Source organism: Lissotriton vulgaris, chromosome 2_1, assembly GCF_964263255.1.
Source record: "Lissotriton vulgaris chromosome 2_1, aLisVul1.2, whole genome shotgun sequence".
NCBI classification, from domain to species: domain Eukaryota; kingdom Metazoa; phylum Chordata; class Amphibia; order Caudata; family Salamandridae; genus Lissotriton; species Lissotriton vulgaris.
Window position 1 is genome coordinate 1,407,585,933 of NC_141687.1, and position 22,685 is coordinate 1,407,608,617.

Below are 22,685 nucleotides of genomic sequence, written 5' to 3' on the forward strand. Positions count from 1 at the left end.
GTGGAGCACAGTCTGACACTACTTCCCAAAATGGGCGGGGTACTGTGGATGCAAGCATAAGTAGGAGAACTAGAACAGGACCCCGAGTGGACCTACCACCGGAAGTCAGTCCCTATCTAATCGTTCTAACAGGGGTCCCAGAAATTAGCACGACGAATGTTGAATCATTTTCAACCTTAAAAATTTTTTACTGCACATACAAAAAATACCATCGAATTTCATAGGATGGTAATGCTCTATTACTTACCGGTAATCTTCATTACTCCGGGTCCCGTTGTCCTCGTCCCATTCATTGACAATGTGGAGATAACCATCTCCTGACCAGAGGAATTCTGGGACCATAAAACTGCCCCTCCCACTGGGAGTACATAAGCAGTACTTACCCAGCATCCCGCCTGTACAAAAAAAAAACACACATGAAGGCAGGCCGCCCGGGAGGGAGGGAGAGGTGGATGTATGAATGGGACTAGGACAACGGAGTAATGACGATTACCGGTAAGTAATAGAGCATTACCCCAAGGTCCCTAAGTCCTCGTCCTATTAATTGACAATGTGGAGAATACCAAAGCAGAAAACCGGCCTTCCGAACCCCCTAGCGCTCCCAGGAAACCACACCCAATGCAGCAACCCAAGGGAGCACAGAAAGAGGGACCCGCAGGAAGCAACTGGCCAGCAACCCAGAACAGGACAGCAGGGACACAAACAAGGACCGGAAGCAACCAAGAAAAAAAACAGAAGGCCAGAACCACAACAAGGAGGCAGCCAAACAGAGTAACTGGAGACAGAGCAACCAGGCCCAAAACCCAAAAGGACAGAGCCAAGGGAGGCCACCGGAGAAGGCCAAAGAAAGAAGTCAAGGCCGGGCAACCGGGCGCAAGCGCAGGCAACGAGCCAAATAGGAAGAAGCCCCAGCGAGAGCCCAGGAGCAGCAGAAACCCCAGGAGGCCAAAGCCTCACAGGGAAGAAGGCAGCAAACCGCACCAGGACCGGACACAAAACCCCAGAGCAGCAGGGGCGGAGAAGGCCAACCCCAAAAAAAACATCAGGCAGCCAAATAAACAACAAAGAGGCCAGCAAAAACTGAAAACCCAACAAAGGGAACTGAACAGGCACAGCCAGGATGGGGACAGGGCCAACCTCCACAACCCCAGAACCCCCAACCCCAAAGGGAGGGAAAAAACAGACGTGGCGCAAACCCAGGGCAACCAGGAACCCCAGGCAGAACCCAACCAGGCACGAACCCGCCGAACCACAGGGGACAGACAAGATAAGCCGAAGCAAAGGGCAGGGAGGCTGCAGAGGCAACAGCCAAAGTCGGAATACCAGGAGGAACAGAAGGCAACCCCGGACATGACAACCCTGAAGGAAAGCGAAGGAGACGAACCCAGCACCGACGTGAGCCAGAGGACGAGGCAAAGGCAATGCACCAAGCAGAGCCAGCGGGAGCGAGAAGGGACCACAGAACACCAGGGCCCCAAAAGCCGGAACGAGACCAGAAACAACCCGGGGGCAAACAGAGTGGAAACACCGCCAGCCACAAGAAGAGCCAAACCAAGGAGGAGAGCCGTGGCAACGGAAGAAACCGGAGCCCAACATCAGCCCAACAAACCAAACCTGTTAAGAACAGCCGGCAGGATGAGGCCCAGTAGGTTACACAAGGGCACAGCTGAACCACCGACGTGCCAGGCCAGTACACCCCGAGAAAGCCCAAGGCAAGGACGCAGGGCCAAAAGAAGGCTCCCAGGGAGGAAAGGACCGAGGGAGAAACAGGCACAAGGCCAAGCTACCTCACCAGAACCCCAGGCTGACCCCCAACAAGGAGAAAAAAAGAGGAGCGGGAAAACGAGGTGTCAAGGACCAGGACAAAGCTGCCACAGAAAACAGCCCGGCCCAAACAGCAGGGACATAGATGCCAGACCCCAATGGAACCCCGGAAAAGGGAGCAAACACAAGCGAACCACCACACCGAATGCACCACCCGTGGGAAGCTGAGCAAGAACAACGCCACCTCCAGCCCCCCACCAGCCCAAGGCGCACCACCAGCCAAAATACCAGGGCAGGAGGGGCACACAACCAGGGTGCAGGCACCCTAGGAAAAGAAAGGACCAAACCAAAGCCAACTGCAAGGCTGCGAGGAGGCCCGGGGCACCAAGGCCCCCAACGGAAAGCCAGAAGCCAGAAGCAGACCCCAGACGCATCACCCAACCACTGAAAGGAACAGCACACAGAGGAAACAGGCCACAAAAAAGACAGGGACCAAACACCAGCACCAGCCGCAAAACAGGAGGGCACATGCACCAGGCAGAAGCAGACAGCAGAAAGGGGCCGCAGCAGGAGCAACCACAGACTGAGCAGCAACACCAGTGGAAATCAGGAAACAGGCGAAGCCCGACCAAAAGAGAAGGCAGAGGCCACTGAAGCAAGCCCCAGCCACAAACGCAAGCATGCGAACAGCGGAGTGCCCAATATGCCATGAAGATGAACCAGGGCAACCCCCGAGAAGCAAGTGGAGCGCAACAGAAGGGGAACACAAGGGCCAAGCCAAGGATCCCAATGAAGCCAGGAACCGTGCAACCGCAAGAGACAGCAGCCCCCAGCCCAGAAGAGAAAAGCATCCAGGCACGGTGACGGCAAGCCAGACTGCACGAAACAGCCCAAAGGCAGAGGACAAACACCCCAGGCCACACGCAGCCACAGTCAGGGTGGAAGAAAGGAGCACCGCACATGCAGAGGGCCCTGGGCACAAACTCCAGCGCCCCCAGGCCAGAGGGATCCCAAGAACAGGAGCACACAGAAGCCAGCACAACAGGAGGGGACAAGAAATGAAAGCCAGCCCCCTCCCCAAAGAGGAAACCGACCAAACCAGGGCTCGCCCATAACAGAGCCACAGACCGACCTGGACCGACAGCGGGACGAACCCTGGACGAAGACAACAGGGCCGCAGCACCTGAAGATTGTGCCTGGGATCACCAGAGCATGAAAAGGAGGGCCGAAGCAGAGGGACCAAGGAACAGGATACCAGACCAGAAACAAGCAAACCAGAGTAAAGCATGAGAACAGCTCCAGAAGAGAGTAGCCCCAGCAAACCCAGATAGCAGGAACCCACAGGGCAGCAAGGACACAGGCCAACGGGGGAGCACCGCAGAACAAAAGCTGAGAAGACCAACACACAAAACAGGGATGGCACCCAACGAGGGGGCGGAAGGGCGACAGGCCCCACGCCAGCTGCAGGCAACCCACACCCAACATAAAGGCCGACAGCACCTGGCAGCCCCAGGCAGCCACACATCCAGGAAGCAACCCACGCCAAACTCCAGAGACCAGAAGAGAACACGAGCAGTCAGGGTGGTACGGAGGGCAGCAGAGAAGGACCAAGCAGCAGCAGCGCAACCCCACCAGCAGCCAGCAGCAGGAAACCAGGACAGCCAAAAGGGCAGCAACAGAGGTCAGTCAACCATCAACCACCGGCTGCAGGGCCAGAGGAGACAAAAAGAGCCGTGGAAGATGACCGGGCCAGATATATGCAACCTCGAAGGACACAACCAGAGGCGCAGAGGACCAGCCGGGCAAAGACCCCAGCCAAGGAACCAAATCCAGGGCAAAGTAAGCCTACAGCACCCGGTAATGCCAGGCATCCACCCATTCAGGCATGAACCGGGCCCGACGCCCCACAACAGCTAAAGCAGAGCATGCTGCACAGGAACCAAGTGACGGACTGCATCACAAGGACTGGTACAATACAACATGTGCATAACTCACACATGAGCACCAGATGCATCACAGATGAACACAATACCATTTATGAGACCAGACGAGAGCAGGTGCAGCAAGGTAGGTAGGGCAGTAGGAAGTAGGAAGCAGGAAGTCAAGCGGGGACGCCGAGTCCAGAATCGAGGCCACTGAGCTCCAAGGTCGCAACTCAGCGCGGAGCACACACTGCGGTTTAGCCACACAAATCCAACTCAGGGTAATGTGAAGTGTGGCAAATACAACCCGTTCAGCCACTAGCGTGCAGAACATAGTCAACGTGAATTATGTCAAACTACAACCACGTAACCAGTGCCAGGGGTAGGTTACTACAGTGAAACCATACACAAGCACCACACGAAATGCACCAGCACACGTCAGACGCTTCAATGGCAACCGTTTGAGCAACTGGCGATTACAGCACAAACCCACCTACCACCTGCCAATTCCACACCCCCCTCCCACCAAACAAAGGAAGGGACAGGAAGGCGGGCACGAAACATAACAGGTAGTGTAAGAAGCGGAAAAAAAGACCGCTACACAGTACTCACCTGGAGCGGGTGCCGAGACACCACCAAGAACACAGCCCCTCTCCCAACAGCCCGCCCAACGGATTTAAGCCATTGGTCCCATTAGAGCCGGGAATGCCAGGAAACCAGCAAGCACGACGCGTCTCTCGCCAGGCCAGGCCAGGCCAAAGGAAGATGCGTACATGACCCGGAAGCAACCGGGAGGCCGTGCACCGGCCACAAAGGGCCAGGTGGCAAGGGGCAGAACCGGCCACGAACAGTCCTGCCTCCCAGCAAGCCCGGCAGGCCAGGAGGCAGACCAGGAAACACCCCCCCGTCCGCACAGCCAGGCAGCCGGGCAGGGGGAGGAGAGGAGAACTGTCACCCCTGCCCAACAGGAGCAGCACCAGCACATCCAAGTCCATTCTGTCGATAGACAGAAAAAAAGAACAGGCGAGATGCTGGGTAAGTACTGCTTATGTACTCCCGGTGGGAGGGCCAGTATTAGGGTCCCAGCATTCCTCTGGTCTTTTTTTTCTGTCGGGATATGGTTATCTCCACATTGTCAATGAATGGAACGAGGACTTAGGGACCTGGGGGTACTGCTAAATGCTGCATACCAGGGCGTTTTGTCAATCAAATCTTTGACAACCTGTTTTGGGTCCCTGGGGTATATCTCCTGCATATAATAGCTGCCTCGGTGTGCATTTTTCGTTCAGTTACATTTAGTTCTCACACACTGCAAGCACTCCATTTCCATCTGTGACTTTCTGTGGTTCACAGGGTTCTGCCCACTTTTCGCACTTCTGCACTCGTCAATGCTCACACTACAGGGGAAGCTGGTGTGTGCAGAAGATGTAGGGAGCAGGAGTGGTTGCTCAGTACTGGGATAGTTTATGGATGCTACCTCATGTAATAGGACCATCTTCACTTCTTTTTTATCTCTCACAGGTACCATGCTGGCCCAAGACTCATACAAATTCATGGGGCCAAACGACCCACACACAAAGCAGTAGAGATCCTCGGTGAACAAGAGGGGTACATTGGGGCACAACAGAGTGGCAGCAAGGTAGGGTTTTGCTGGGCAACACAAATGTCACCATGTGCCCCTGCACCTGGGTCCTTAGACATTGTTTACATGATGTTCCCAACTGAAAATTGGACACCTGTGGTTCTAAGCTCTGATAGGGAATTTTAGCGCCCTCGCACATTTTATTTTATTTTTGTATGATGACAGTCCTGTAAGCCCCTGAGGAACAGCTGGTGTGAATCTTGAAATACATGTACCGGCAGGGAAATTGCTGCTAAGCTTGAATGCTTTTTAAGAAGGCTAAATTAAGAAGTAAATATACTTTTGATACGGTTTGAAGAAATGCAGCATGGAGTGCATTATTGATGAATCCACTCTGAAATGTAATGCTCCAATCTGGATAGGAGGCTATTTTTGCTGAGATGTGTCTTCAGCTTTGTGTGGATTACATTTGCAATCATGTTTCTGTTAACAAACTCTCAGGTCACTACGTTGCGTTCCATGTGGTTTGTGGGCATGATGGCAAAACCTTTCTATCCTATGATACTCCTTCAGGTGCACAATAGGTTGGAGCCAAGCAGGGCTTCCAGGTTCCAATGGGGCAACCAGGAGGCAAGCAGTGGTTCACCATCAATAGGATGAATTCAACTTTTCTAGTCTCTCCTGCACAGTGCATAGCTTCTTTCCCAGACACTAGCCTGTGGATAACCTTTTCTATGCAATACCTGTTGGACTGCCTGTAATACGCCCTTATTAGTTTACATTCCTTCTGTGGCCATCCAAGCAGCTGCTCTTAAATGGTGTAGGACTACTGGTTTGTACCCAACCTAACAGTGGTGTTGGTTGTCAATGTTACCAACACTGGAATTCAGTAAAACTTTGTCCTCCATACTGCTGTGCGGAGCCTTGACATCATGCAAAATGCTTGAAGCATTGGCCTGATTTTTCTACTCAGTATTTATCCTAAATTGCTAGACGTATATGTGTAGCTCAGAGCTATCTGTTTCCATAATGTCTGTTTAAGGGGTGTTGTAGTCTTTCATACAGAGTGGCCAGCTACATCTCTATTGTTCTGAAATTTTGACAGGAGGGAGGTAGAATTAGATACACAAACTGTCTGCAGCATCTTTGGCAAAGAATGAAGCCAGAAATGGGCAGGGGCTCAAAAGGCCTGAGAATGTTCCTGACTTTCCACCAAATCAAATCGCAGTCTGGCAGGTTCATCTTCCACCTCTATCTTGTTACCTATACACAAAAGGGGTGCCCAAATAAATTGTTGCTTGCCTGCAGTAAATCAAAACACACATGTTCAATGCCCACTCTGCCTTTCTCATACAGAGGAAATATAGTGATGTCAACCATGTCCCACAAGGATGGTGTGAATGGGCCATTTTACATGAAATGGCAGACCCTTGAAAACAGTAGAGGCTGGTAGGTAACTCTTCTACCATAGACCAGTTCTTTCTACTATATTCAGTTGCAGCCACAACTTCCAGTTCTTCTCAGCCTTGTGACAGTAGTGACTTTCAACAAAGGGGGATACACTTGGTGTATCCCTTCTGACCGCAAAGCTTCATCCTGGGTCTCATGCCATTTTGCAAGAGTCCCTCATTGCACAAGAGTAATTGTTATGTTCTATAGCACCAAATCAATAACCTGCAGAAATATGATGTGAGGGACACTCATGGCAAAAAAACACTCAGCTGAGACAAACAGGGGATATTTCTATTCCAAAAAGAGAAAAATATGCATTGCATGCTATTTTAACTTAATCATCTGCTGCCCTCTTTCAAAAACGAAACATTTCTAAAATACAATTTTTATTGAAAATTATGCTGTGCCCTATTCTAATTTCCCAATCCTTCCGTGCAAGTGTTTTGCTTACTTCATTGATGCATCTCTTCTGTAAATTCCCAGATGACATTTTTGCCACACACTAAAACAAAATGTTACCACACTTGCGGATTGTTTCTGCCAATCTCAACATAGTTTCATTTATTTATTTATTTATAAAGTTGTATATAGCGCAAACTTGACCCCGAAGGATATCAGATGTCTTTACAGTCTTGTGCATGTAATCTTTCTCTATTTCTAAAAATTATTCCAAGCACAACATGTTTAACTGTCATATTCTAACATTACCTTTTAGTAGGTAATACCTCACATTACACACAAAAGCAAGTTCACACTACTTATTAAATATTAGACATGTAATTACATTTTTTATTTAGGAAACCTTTTTTGTTACCCTTTATTTTTTACTCAATCTTTACCATCTCCAAATGCTTTAGTCGATATTTAAACTTAATACTGGTGGAACATATACTGAAAAACTGCTGAATTGTCTTTATAAATTAATAATTCAGCATATTTTCTCGACCAGTCCCTCTCTATTGGTGTCAGGCAAGGCACTGGACAGTGTAATTGTATTACCTTTATCTTAGTGTCCATAATAAGTCTGACCTTTTTTTCTTCACTTCCATAAATGTAATACACTGTTAATGATGGTGGGATTTTAACAGACTTTATTGTTTATTAACAGGGAGAAGTGTCTTTACAAAAACTGTTGGTTCAAGAAAATGAAGATCAGGAAGATAAAAGTTTACAAGTTAAGGCATTCAAATTAGTGAAGGAAGAACATCTGAAGCACATTTGTGCTTTCAGGATACTGGATATCTACAGCAATCTACAGGTAATTTGGTAATAACTTTTCATTCAGTGGTTTTATCTCACTATTGTGTTATGGATGGTAAGTTCAATACAGCAAAGAATGGCATTTATCTGCGCAACTTTTATCAAATTCTGGACTGTTCGTCACTGCTCTAAATGATGGTCTGAATGAGTTCTTCACCAGTTGGTACAGAGCGCAGGAACCATCAACCATTTTGGATATATTACACGGGTAATTTTAGCAAATTGAGATATTGGTTTATTAACATACTGGTCTACTTGATACTAATACTTGATCCAATGACATCAGTGGCAGTGTGTATGCAGTATGCAGTTAAGTGATTTTCTTTATGTCTACATCCTTCATAAAAGGTTGTTTTTTTAGGGGCGTTTTATATAGCACAAACTTGACCTGAAGGTATCAAAGCGCTTTACATGAGCACCAGTTGCGTTACAGATAGACAAATACATTTTGTTAGGCACAGGGAGATTATGTGATTTGCCCAGAAGCACAGGATGGTGAGTGTCCCTGCCAAGACTTAAACCTGGTTCCCCAGCTTCGAGGTCAACCACTCTAGCCATAGGGAATGTGTAAAGCAAGAAGCTGCTCCTTGAGTAAAAATGTATCTCTTCCACCTCTGATCCTCTTCTCTTTTCTCATGAACAAGTCAACAATAGAAATCTGGAAGGACAGTGACTACGCATGACTGTGTTGGAGTACTGTAGTCAGTTGTACCTTACTAATTGATTTTTTTTATAACTGAGAAAAATTATTTTGAAGCCTTTTGGCTGCCCTGTATGGGCGAGCTGCCCCCACGGGAAGAGAAAATCAAAAGCCTAGGGGTTTGGTTTGAGCCCTAACTAACCTTTAGGACACATGCCCAGAAAGTCGCGGGTGTGTGCTTTGGCCTGCTCCGGACAGTGCGGAAAGTTCTCCCTCTGTTACCCTTTCAGTCCAGGAAACTATTGATCCAGGGATTAATTTTGTCCAGACTGGACTATAGCAACGCGCTACTCCTGGCAGCACCAGAAGCCACCATTAACACCTTACAGCGGGTGGAGAATGCTGCTGCCAGGACGCTCATGGGTGCCTCAAGAAGAGCGTCTGCCAAACTGTTGCTGAGAGCTCTCCATTGGCTCCCAGTTTGTGAGCGAATCGCGTTCAAATCATCTTGCATGGTCCATAAAACACTCCAAGGCAAAGGTCCTCCGGCCCTCAGGAGCCTGATTTGTCCCTATAGACCCCCTCGGGCCCTCCGATCGGACCTTAATAATCTTGCCATAGTTTCTAGAGTAAGGAAGGCCCGCACAGGAGGCCGCCGTTTTCTGTAAATGCGGCAAAAAAATTGGAACGCTCTCCCCAGGCATATTCGGACTTAACCTTCCCTTCTTAAGTTCCGAAAGCTGCTTAAATTTTTTCATTCCCTAAAACTCCTTAAAAATTCCAGTTCCTTTTGAGTTTTCTGTTATCTGTTAGGCAGTGCTGGGACGCTCCTGGGCAGCCATGCGCTTTACAAATTAAATTTCATTTCATTTCATTTCAACACTTCTAGACCTTGAAATTGAAGTGTGTTGCACTGAAATTAATTAAGTGCACTATTACCATTAAATGCAACGCCCTGTATCACCACTGTCATTCACCTTTCTTAAACTAAGCCCCCTTCTCTTTTTGCAAACTCTGCAGCACAGTCAAACCGAGATGTATTGGTTCATTTCCAGTGCTAATGTTCTTCTGTTCTCACTCTTTCAGTCACAACTTGAAACATTTCAAAAGTCCTTGTGCTGATTCACTGTGGATATGCATTCAAATAATACGTTATTGTTCTTGTATCTAGTTTTGTTCTAGCACCTCAGGACAACATTAGCATAGAGGGTGCTGAAAAGTATTCATGCAGCAGGATAGTGTTTGAGTGTCTAGGCTATCAATTAATCAATCAATCAGGGGTTGGTAAAGTGCAACTACTCAACTGTGAGGGTCTCAGTGCGCTGGGGGCGGCTCAGTTGAGTGCTGGGGTCATCCGAAGAGCCAGGTCTCAAGGTCCTTCCTGAACTAGAGGAGTTTGGGGGCATGCCAGAGGTGGAGGGGGAGGTTGTTCTAGGCCTTTGCTGTGAGGTAGGAGAATGACTTACCTCCCGTTATGGTCTTGTAGATGCGTGGGATGGAGGCCAGAGCGAGGTCAGCTGATCGGAGGTGTCTTTGGGGTGCGTGGAAGGAGAGGCGGTTGTTCAAGTATATAGGTTCGGAGTTGTAAAGGTCCTTGTATGCGTGGGTGAGGAGTTTGAAGGTCATTCTTCTTTCAACTGGGAGCCAGTGGAGTTCTTGGTGGTGCTGGGATTTGTGACTGTGACTGGGATGTCAAGGATCAGTCTGGCTGCAGCGTTCTGGACAGTCTGGAGTTTGCAAAGGAGTTTCTTGTAGATTCAGGAGTAGAGAGTGTTGCTGTAGTCCAGCCTGCTGCTGATGAAAGAGTGTGTCACATTTTTTCTGGATTTGAATGGGATGCAGAGGGTGTTAAAGCAGGTTGAGGATACAGCGTTGATCTGGTGGTTCATTGTGAGTGATTAGTCTAGTATGATGCTGAGGTTTCGTGCGTGGTCCGTTGGAGTAGGAGGATTTCTGAGGGCAGGAAGCCACCAGGAGTCGTCCCATGCAGAGGGAGTGTGACCAAGGATAAGGACTTCTGTTTTCTCTGAGTAAGTTTCAGGCATCTGTTCTTCATCCAGGTGGCGATGGCTTTAATCCCTTCTTGGAAGTTGTGTTTGTTGATGTTGGGTTTGTTGATGAGGGAAAGGATGAGCTGGGTGTCATTGGTGTAGGAGATGATGTTTAGCCTGTGGTTCCTCTCAATGGTTGTGAGGTGGTCATGTAGATGTTGAAGAGGGTGGGGCTGAGAAAGGAGCCCTGGGGCACACCACAGTTGGTCTCTGTTGGTTCCAAGAGGTAGGGAGGGAGTCTGACCCACTGTGTTCTTTCGGTGAAGAATGAGCATATCCAGTCAAGGGCCTTGCCGCGGATGCCGGTGTCGTGAAGTCTGGTGGCTAGGGTGCGGTGGGAGATGATGTTGAAGGCAGCCGAGAGTTCCATGAGGATTAGGGCTGCCATTTTGCCCTGTTCGCGGAGGGAGCGGATGGAGCCGGTGGCAGCAAATAGGGCGATCTTGGTGCTGTGGTTGCTGCAGAATCCTGATTGGGAGATGTTCAGGACATTATCAATCAGAGTACTAGTAAAGCGCGCTACTCACCCGTGAGGGTCTCAAGGCGCTGAGCGTAGGGGAGTGCTGCTAATGCTCGAAGAGCCAGTTTTGAGGAGTCCTCTGAAGGCGAGTAGGTCTTGGGTCTGCTGTAGGTGGGTAGAGATGGTGTTCCAGGTCTTGGCGGCGAGGTAGGAGAAGTATCTGCTGCCTGAGGTCGTTCGTTGGATGCAGGGGACAGCGGCGAGGGCGAGGCTGGCGGAGCGGAGCTGGCGGGTGGGAATATAGAAGCTGAGTCTGCTGTTCAGGTAGGTTGGTCCGGTGTTGTGGAGTGCTTTGTGTGCGTGGGTGAGGAGCTTGAAGGTGATCCTCTTGTTGACGGGGAGCCAGTGTAGGTCTCTCAGGTGGGGGGATGATGTGGCTGCAGTGGGAGACTTTGAGGATCAGTCGGGCGGAGGTGTTTTGGATGCGTTGTAGTCATCGTAGGTATTTGGCTGGGATTCCTGCATAGAGTGCATTGCCATAGTCCAGTCTGCTGCTGACTAGGGCCTGTGTCACCGTTCTTCTTGTTTCGGTTGGGATCCACTTGTAGATCCTGCGCAGCACGCAGAGGGTGTTGTAGCAGGAGGTGGAGACGGCGTTGACCTGTTTGGACATGGAGAGGGAGGAGTAGAGGATGAATCCTAGGTTGCGTGCATGGTAGGTGGGTGTCGGTGCTGGTCCCAGTGTGGTCGGCCACCAGAATTCATCCCATGCTGAGGGGGTGGGTCCAAGGATGAGGACCTCCGTTTTGTCTGAGATCAGTTTCAGACAGCTGCTTCTCATCCAGTCGGCGACAGCCTTCATTTTCCCGTGGAGGTTGGTTTTGGCGGTGTGTGGGTCCTTGGTCAGGGAGAGGATGAGCTGGGTGTCGTCAGCGTAGAAAATGATGTTGAGGGTAATCAGACATAATATCGAAAAATTAATATCGAAGTGACATTATATCGAAGATTAAATATCGTAGGTATGAAATATCGACATAAAAAATATCGTATACAAAAATATCGTTAATGGTATGTGTATAATATTATCGTAAGTAATTACATCGGAAGACAAAATATCGATATAAAAAAATATCGTATAATAGTAAATAATAGTATAAAAATGTCATTTTAAGTTAATGTTGTATTGTCATTTATAAGTGTTATTTTGAATAAAAAAGGAATGTTTTATATTTATATTATAATAATTTAAAAAACATATATAATTTTAGGAGCGGGTTATTGGGTTTATAGGGGATAAGGGTGGGGAGTGTTTTAAAATATTATATATAAAATTAAGAAATTTATTTAAAATTTAGATTAACAAATTATTAAATAATGAATTAAAAAAAATGTAATTTCGAATTTCGAAAAACGAAATTTGAAATAAAATAATGACATTTTAATATTTCCTAATATATATATATAAATTAAGATATATATTTTTAGGAGCGGGTTATTGGGCTTATAGGGGATAAGGGTGGGGAGTGTTTTAAAAAATTATATATAAAAATAAGAAATGTATTTAGAATTTAGATTAACAAATATATATATATATAATGAATAGAAAAATTAAAAAATTAAAATAAAACATTTAAAATTTTGAATTTCGAAAAACGAAATTAGAAATAAATTAATGAAATATAAAATGTTTGCTTCTATATATATATAATAATTAAGATATATATTTTTAGGAGCGGGTTATTGGGTTTATAGGGGATAAGGGTGGGGAGTGTTTTAAAATATTATATATAAAATTAAGAAATTTATTTAAAATTTAGATTAACAAATTATTAAATAATGAATAGAAAAATTAATAAATTAAAAAAAAAATGTAATTTCGAATTTCGAAAAACGAAATTTTAAATAAAATAATGACATTTTAAATTTTTCCTAATATATATATATATAAATTAAGATATATATTTTTAGGAGCGGGTTATTGGGCTTATAGGGGATAAGGGTGGGGAGTGTTTTAAAAAATTATATATAAAAATAAGAAATTTATTCAGAATTTAGATTAACAAATATATATATAATGAATAGAAAAATTAAAAAATTAAAATTAAAAATTAAAAATTTTGAATTTCGAAAAACGAAATTAGAAATAAATTAATGAAATTTAAAATGTTTGCTTCTATATATATATTAATTAAGATATATATTTTTAGGAGCAGGTTATTGGGTTTATAGGGGATAAGGGTGGGGAGTGTTTTAAAAAAATAAGTATTAAAAAAATAAAATTTAATTGAATATATATTTAGAAATCATTATATAAAGAATAGAAAAAAATTACGAAATTCAAAATTTGCAATTTCGAAAATGTAAAAACGAAATTAGAAATATAAAAAATACATTTAAAAATGTAGCTAATATAAATTTTATTTGTAATATATTTTCATGATCTGTTAATGTAATTTTGTAAAAAAAATTACATATAATATAAGTTAATTAATATACATACATTTATATTTATAGGAGTGAGTTTTAGAGTTTATAGGGGATAAAGGTAGGGAGTGTTTTGATATGAAACTATTTTATGGACAAAATAACCATTTTAATTAAAAATTAAAATATGCAAAAATAGAAATTATAAATATGTTCCAAATATAGAAATTTAAAATAAGACAAAAATTATATGTGTATAGAAATTTATATTTTTGAGAAACTCTGTATAGACAATATAAAAATAAAAGTTTAATTTTTAAAATTTCGATTTTAAAATTTTTTAAAAAGGAAATAATACAAAAAATGTATATAATATACAGAATAGAATAGGATAAAATTTTTCTAAAAAAATTTTTATTTTGACATTTGTGGAAAAATCAATACTAAACAAAAAATAAATCATTTTTAATTAGTGTGTAGAACTTAAATTAATTATATGTAGAGTGGATTGGGAATAATTAATTATATTTAATTAGTGTCCAGCACATATATTAATTTTATGTAGACTGGAGTGGGAATAGTAAATTATATTTAATTAGTGTCCAGCACCTACTTCAATTTTATGTAGACTGGAGTGGGAATAGTAAATTATATTTAATTAGTGTCCAGCACCTACTTCATTTTTATGTAGACTGGAGTGGGAATATTTAATTATATTTCATTAGTGTCCAGCACTTATAATAATTTTATGTAGACTGGAGTGGGAAAAGTAAATTATATTTAATTAGTGTCCAGCACCTACTTCACTTTTATGTAGACTGGAGTGGGAATAGTAAATTATATTTAATTAGTGTCCAGCACCTACTTCAATTTTATGTAGACTGGAGTGGGAATAGAAAATTATATTTAATTAGTGTCCAGCACTTATATTATTTTTATGTAGACTGGAGTGGGAATAGTAAATTATATTTAATTAGTGTCCAGCACCTACTTCAATGTTTTGTAGACTGGAGTGGGAATATTTAATTATATTTAATTAGTGTCCAGCACTTATATTAATTTTATGTAGACTGGAGTGGGAATATTTGATTATATTTAATTAGTGTCCAGCACCTACTTCAATTTTATGTAGACTGGAGTGGAAATAGTAAATTATATTTAATTAGTGTCCAGCACTTATATTAAATTTATGTATACTGGAGTGGGAACAGTAAATTATATTTAATTAGTGTCCAGCACCTACTTCAATTTTATGTAGATTGGAGTGGGAATAGTAAATTATATTTAATTAGTGTCCAGCACCTACTTCAATTGTATGTACACTGGAGTGGGAATATTAAATTATATTTAATTAGTGTCCAGCACCTACTTCAATTGTATGTAGACTAGAGTGGGAATATTTAATTATATTTAATTAGTTTCCAGCACTTATATTAATTTTATGTAGACTGAAGTGGGAATAGTAAATTATATGTAATTAGTGTCCAGCACCTACTTCAATTTTATGTAGACTGGAGTGGGAATATTTAGTTATATTTAATTAGTGTCCAGCACTTATATTAATTTTATGTAGACTGGAGTGGGAATAGTAACTTATATCTAATTAGTGTCCAGCACCTACTTCAATTTTATGTAGACTGGAGTGGGAATAATAAATGATATTTAAATAGTGTCCAGCACTTATATTAATTTTATGTAGACTGGAGTGGGAATAGTAAATTATATTTGATTAGTGTCCAGCACCTACTTCAATTTTATGTAGACTGAAGTGGGAATATTGAATTATATTTAATTAGTGTCCAGCACTTACATTTTTTTATGTAGATTGGAGTGGGAATAGTAAATTATATTTAATTAGTGTCCAGCACCTACTACTATTTTATGTAGACTGGAGTGGGAATAGTAAATTATATTTAATTAGTGTCCAGCACCTACTTCAATTTTATGTAGACTGGAGTGGGAATAGAAAATTATATTTAATTAGTGTCCTGCAATTATATTCATTTTATGTAGACTGGAGTGGGAATAGTAAATTATATTTAATTAGTGTCCAGCAGCTACTTACATTTTATGTAGACTGGAGTGGGAATATTTAATTATATTTAATTAGTGTCCAGCACTTATATTAATTTTATGTAGACTGGAGTGGGAATAGAAAATTATATTTAATTAGTGTCCAGCACTTATATTAATTTTATGTAGACTGGTTTGGGAATAGTAAATTATATTTAATTAGTGTCCAGCACCTACTTCAATTTTATGTAGACTGGAGTGGGAATAGTAAATTATATTAAATTAGTGTCCAGCACCTACTCCAATTTTATGTAGACTGGAGTGGGAATATTTAATTATATTTAATTAGTGTCCAGCAGTTATATTAATTTTATGTAGAATGGAGTGGGAATATTTAATTATATTTAATTAGTGTCCAGCAGTTATATTAATTTTATGTACACTGTAGTGGGAATAGTAAATTATACTTAATTAGTGTCCAGCACCTACTTCTATTTTATGTAGACTGGAGTGGGAATAGTAAATTATATTTAATTAGTGTCCAGCACCTACTTCAATTTTATTTACACTGGAGTGGGAATATTAAATTATATTTAATTAGTGTCCAGCACCTACTTCAATTTTATGTAGACTGGAGTGGGAATATTTAATTATATTTAATTAGTGTCCTGCACTTATAATAATTTTATGTAGACTGGAGTGGGAATAGTAAATTATATGTAATTAGTGTCCATCACCTACTTCAATTTTATGTAGACTGGAGTGGGAATAGTAAATTATATTTAATTAGTGTCCAGCACCTACTTCAATGTTATGTAGACTGGAGTGGGAATATTTAATTATATTTAATTAGTGTCCAGCACTTATATTAATTTTATGTAGACTTGAGTGGGAATATTTGATCATATTTAATTAGTGTCCAGCACCTACTTCAATTTTATGTAGACTGGAGTGGAAATAGTAAATTATATTTAATTAGTGTCCAGCACTTATATAAAATGTATGTAGACTGGAATGGGAATAGTAAATTATATTTAATTAGTGTCCAGCACCTACTTCAATTTTATGTAGATTGGAGTGGGAATAGTAAATTGTATTTAATTAGTGTCCAGCACTTATATAAAATTTATGTAGACTGGAGTGGGAATAGTAAATTATATTTAATTAATGTCCAGCACCTACTTCCATTTTATGTAGATTGGAGTGGGAATAGTAAATTATATTTAATTAGTGTCCAGCACCTACTTCAATTTTATTTACACTGGAGTGGGAATATTAAATTAGATTTAATTAGTGTCCAGCACCTACTTCAATTTTATGTAGACTGGAGTGGGAATATTTAATTATATTTAATTAGTGTCCTGCACTTATATTAATTTTATATAGACTGGAGTGGGAATAGTAAATTATATGTAATTAGTGTTCATCACCTACTTCAATTTTATGTAGACTGGAGTGGGAATAGTAAATTATATTTAATTAGTGTCCAGCACCTACTTCAATTTTATGTAGACTGGAGTGTGAATAGAAAATTATATTTAATTAGTGTCCAGCACTTATATTAATTTTATGTAGACTGGATTGGGAATAGTAAATTATATTTAATTAGTGTCCAGCACCTACTTCAATTTTATGTAGACTGCAGTGGGAATAGTAAATTATATTAAATTAGTGTCCAGCACCTACTTCAATTTTATGTAGACTGGAGTCGGAATATTTAATTATATTTAATTAGTGTCCAGCACCTACTTAAATTTTATGTAGACTGGAGTGGGAATATTCAATTATATTTAATTAGTGTCCAGCAGTTATATTAATTTTCTGTAGACTGGAGTGGGAATAGTAAATTATATTTAATTAGTGTCCAGCACCTACTTCTATTTTATGTAGACTGGAGTGGGAATAGTAAATGATATTTAATTAGTGTCCAGCACCTACTTCAATTTTATGTAGATTGGATTGGGAATAGTAAATTATATTTAATTAGTGTCCAGCACCTACTTCAATTTTATGTAGACTGGAGTGTGAATAGAAAATTATATTTAATTAGTGTCCAGCACTTATATTATTTTATGTAGATTGGAGTGGGAATAGTAAATTATATTTAATTAGTGTCCAGCACCTACTTACATTTTATGTAGACTGGAGTGGGAATAGTAAATTATATTTAATTAGTGTGCAGCACTTATATTAATTTAATGTAGATTGGAGTGGGAATAATACATTATATTTAATTACTGTCCAGCACCTACTTCAATTTTATGTAGACTGGAGTGGGAATATTTAATTATATTTAATTAGTGTCCAGCAAATAATTGCTATTTATGTGTGTTAGTTAGGGAATCGTTGTATTTTTAATGTATATTAATAAATATATATTAATTTTGTGTATTGGAAATCACAATTTTTTCTGATAATAATAGTACAAACACAGAATCATCATACGTTTTTTTTCAACAACAACATTTTATTAGGTATTGTATATTTTGCAGACATTATTGTTTTCAATTATATTATTGACTTTTGTGAAATATGTATAATTTATAAACAAAAATATTATACAGAAGTATGAATAATTTTTATGAGAAAAACAAAATTTAGTATTGTTCTATGTCATATCATATATTGACAGTATTACATATTTTGTTAGTAAATAATAAAAAAAATATTAATATTTACAATATTAATATTAAGTATTTAAACAATATTTTTGTATACATTTGTTTGGAAAAAAAAGGTTTTTATATCTAAACATTGAAAATAGAAATAATGCAATTTTTTAACATTGTATAACATTTTAAATCATGTAAAAATAAGTATTATTTATTTTATAATATTTATTTGTACAGTTTTACTATATATTTGACTAATATTTAATATAAAGAATAAACAAATATTGTAGAACATACAGTACAAGTTTTGAAATTATTGTAGTTCATTTTAAACAGAATTAGTCATTTATTTGTAATAATGGACTATTTTCTTGCATTTGGGTCTTTTATTTTGTAACCGGGTTAGGTCGTTTTGTGTTATTTGGATAGAGAGCAGGTCGCGGTTGGGAGAGACTTCACGTCGCTTAAGGTAAGGTTTGTTTTATATGTTATAGGTGTGTTAAATATAAATTTTGAGACTAGTGTGCTGCTATTTATTGTTGTTAGATGTAAGTGAGTTGTATTACAGTGTTTAAGATCGTTTATTTACGTGTGGTAGGTACTCGTACTTTTACGTTGTTTTATGCTTGTTTGGAGAGTTCATATGTACATGTTTAAAGTATATGTATTAGGCCTATAATGTTAATACTAATGTTATTAGTTGTTCATGTGTAGGTTTATGTGGGTGGGAATGTATGTTTTATACGTTTCTGTTTTAGGTTTTCGCCATTTCGAATGGAGCGTTTTTTTTTTAAGGAAGTGTTTGTTAGTTTTATTAACTAATGAATTTCAAACACTTCTTGACATTTTTCGGTTTTCCTGGAGCGTTTCTTTAATTTTTGAACTATTTTCGGGTTTTTTATGGTTTTCCTAAGGATCTTGTTTGGATGGATTATCGATTATTGGAACAGTTGTATTTTTGCATTTTTTTTGGGACGATTTTTCACTAATTGGATTATTTTGGTGGAGAAGGATATCTTGGATTTTCGACATGCTTGGTAAGTTAATTTTTTATTTCTATTTTGTGGTTGGGTAATGTATTTATTATTATTGTTCTGTTTTATTGTAATGAAGTGTAATTAATGTGTGCATATATATGTAAAAAAATATTATATATATTGCATACATTAAAGAGTATTGTAAATTAAGATTCAGTTGGTGTTTAGATTGTTAAGGTTTATTTTTATGTACTGGTTTGGTGTTCACATTTATTTAAAGTAGTGTTTTTGCAATTATGTTCAGGTATTCAATGCCTTTAGTACTAGGGTATAACTTTACTTGTTGTTCTAGGTATTTGTGCATTTGTTTGGTTTGTTTAGATGTTTTAGGGACTAGTTCAGTAATAGATTGTTCCATTCTAAACTCCTGGTAGCTTTGTTCTTTTTGCAGACATTTTATGAATTTTTCTAAACTTGGTTTAGTTCTGCCAGTTGATTGTATAAAGGCATTGTGCCAACCTTCAACTGCGTTATTTGTTTTTGATTCTCCGTTTAAGGTGCTTCTGTAGACGTTCCACCAGGGTATTAGAAATTTAGGGTTTCTTCTGTGGCCAGATCTATGGAGTCTGCCTACCCAGGTGTCTTCAAAGTAGTCCAAAAATGGACTCAGTTTTGCTTCATTTTGTTTATAGAAGGTGCTATCTATTAGAATGTTGTAGTGTTCAGCTACGTCTGTTTCTGGAACATAAGCCAGTGCTATGAGTTTTTTTATTTGATATGCAAAAGATGAGTTTGTTGCATATTCTATGCTTAAGGTTGTTTTTTGTAGATGCCTCCATAGACACTGGTTTAGATGGTAGTAGCAGCCTTGAATGTGTATGTGGGTGTATTTTCAAGATGGTTGAAAGCATTGCTTGCTCAAAATCTAGTATTTTTTTTTCAGGGGAATAGTCGTTAGTTTTTTGTTTGATTATATTTAATAATTCCATATATGTAGAATTAGTTTTATTTGGTAGTAGTGCATAAAGTAGAGGTATGTTGCAGTTTTGATATAGGCCATGTATTGTGTATAATTGGTAGAAGGGTTTGGGACAGATGTTAAAAGTCCCATCCATCATCCAATGTTGGGTTTGCTGAAGTTTAATTAAGTTTAGATTTGTTCCAAAAATTATAAGTCTTTTATCGTTGCTTTCAATGTCGTAAATGATAAATGGTTGTTTGTTTAGAGTTATGGTTTGGTTGGCATTTAAACATATATCACTATATGTTCTTGGAGGTGGTGTAGTAGTAGTAGTACTTTTTTTGTTCGTGTTATAGTTCTTTTTAGTGCAAGAATATTTGACATCTGTGTTGTAGCTGTTTTTGGAATTTTGGGAATTTTTTCTTTTAATATGACACTGGTTGGTTTTTGGGAACCTGCTGTTCTAACTTCTATTTCTGTTATGTTTGGTGGATGGTTGTGTTCTCTAGTATAAAGTACAGTTGCTTCTCTAGTTGTTGACCTTCCATAACACTTGTTAGAATAATATTTGCAACATTTCCAATTTACTTTCATTCCATATTGTTTCTCCTGGGTATAAGTGTAACCCATGTAGCATATTAATAGTTTTCCTTTCTGGCTGGTCACAAATTCTGCTCCCTCAGTCATTGTGTTGTTTGTAAATCTACAAGAGATATATTTAAATATATTTAATAATTATGTAAATGGTAATATTTTTGTACAAAAATAATGAATTCCACATTCTCTTTTGTTTTCAGTTTCTTGTCTGTACAATAGTCTGTAGTGGTAGTAGAAAATAAAAAGTAGATATGTATAATTAGTTTCAAAATGTGCACATTTATTTCGATTTTAGCTTTTGATTTATTGTTTCATTATACTTACATTTTTAATTGTATCTTTATGTTAGAGTTCTGTGTTCTTGTATTTGCTAGGATAGTTTTCTGTAGCGTTAGAAGAGAAATAACAAAGTATAGATTTTTAACATTATTGTTTGTGTTTTAAAGAAAAGATTTAAACATATGTTAATTATAGAGAATAGAAAAACATTATTTTCTGTTTAATTTTATCAGAAATTAGTTGTGTAGTTTTATTATATTAATCTGTACTTCAGTGAGACATGGTAGAGAGCATATTTAGAAATTAAATTACATTTTAGTAATCACATACATTTATTTAATTATAATTACTTACTTGAAAGAAAGAAATTTATCCTGCTAATTTAGATTTTCTTGTCGTTGTAGTGTAATTCGTCCATAGATGTGTCTCCTTTCATTTGTTTTAGCATGTGGTTTGTGTTTAGTGGATAATTGTTTATATAGGGTTTTTTAATTACCAATTAGTCTGCTATTGGTTACTTTGGTATTTCAGTATGTTTATTGGTTAGTTAGTATATTTGAATTTCTGTTAGTATTTTTATGTTGTTAGTTTAGGTTAATGGTATTTATTTATGTATAAAATAAAAGATTAGAATAAAATAGAAATATTTTGGTATTAAAAGTGATAATAATTATATGTAGTATATTTTTAAGAAATGTTTAAAAATAAATAATAACATGAGAAGAGTTTTTTATACGATATTATGAATTATGCTGTAAGAAATAATGTGTTTATAAATGTATTATTTTGTCGATACATTTAAAATAACGATAATACTGTTAACGATATTACGGGTTTCGATATTTTAGTACTGGTGTATACATTTTAAAGCAATCGATATTTTGTCTCTACGATATGTATGTGGTTGATATAGTTGATATCGGTGTTTATGTATGTCGATATAGTGTTTCCGATATTTTAGTATGTTTATAGTTAAATATAGGAGGTTGATATTAATGCTTTTGATATATTTGTTCCGATATTTTAGTATATCGATATTGTGTCTTTCAATTTTATATCAGTGATTCGATGTTGAGGTCGTGGTGGCGGGCCACTTGTGCGAGGGGGACCATGCAGATGTTGAAAAGCGTTGGGCTGAGGGATGAGCCCTGGGGGACGCCGCAGATGATGTTGGTGGCTTCGGATCTGAAGGGTGGGAGGAAGACGCTCTGGGTTCTGCCGGAGAGGAAGGACGTGGTCCAGTCGAGGGCCTTCTCTTGGATTCTGGCTTCTTGGAGGCGTATCTGTAGGGTGCAATGGCAGACCGTTTCGAACGCGGCTGGCAGGTCCGGGAGGATGAGGGCTGATGTTTCGCCATTGTCTAGTTGGCGCCTGATGTTGTCTGTGGTGGCGATGAGGGCTGTCTCCATGCTGGGGTTTTGTCTGAATCAAGATGTTGTCTTCGAGGTGGCGAGCCAATTGTATGTTGACTATTTTCTTGATGACCTTCGCCGGGAACGGGAGCAGGGAGATGGGCTGGAAGTTCTTGAGGTCCTTGGGGTCTGCCTTGGGCTTCTTGAGGAGGGCGTTGATTTCGGCGTGCTTCCAGCTTTCCGGGAATGTCGCTGTTTCGAAGGAGATGTTGATGACCTTCCGTAGTTGGGGTGCAATGGCTGAGTCTGCTTTGTTGAATACGTGGTGTGGTCATGGGT

General features: G+C 39.5%; 1 protein-coding gene across 1 annotated transcript in view; it reads left to right on the plus strand.

The window, feature by feature from the left end:
- The window catches only part of LOC147732664 (uncharacterized), a 188,278-nt gene that overhangs the window by 58,385 nt on the left and 107,208 nt on the right, over positions 1-22,685 (plus strand). The window contains exon 7 of the mRNA XM_086954300.1: positions 7,829-7,978. Coding sequence (XP_086810426.1) covers positions 7,829-7,978 — 150 coding nt within the window. The remainder of the gene's footprint in view (positions 1-7,828; positions 7,979-22,685) is intronic.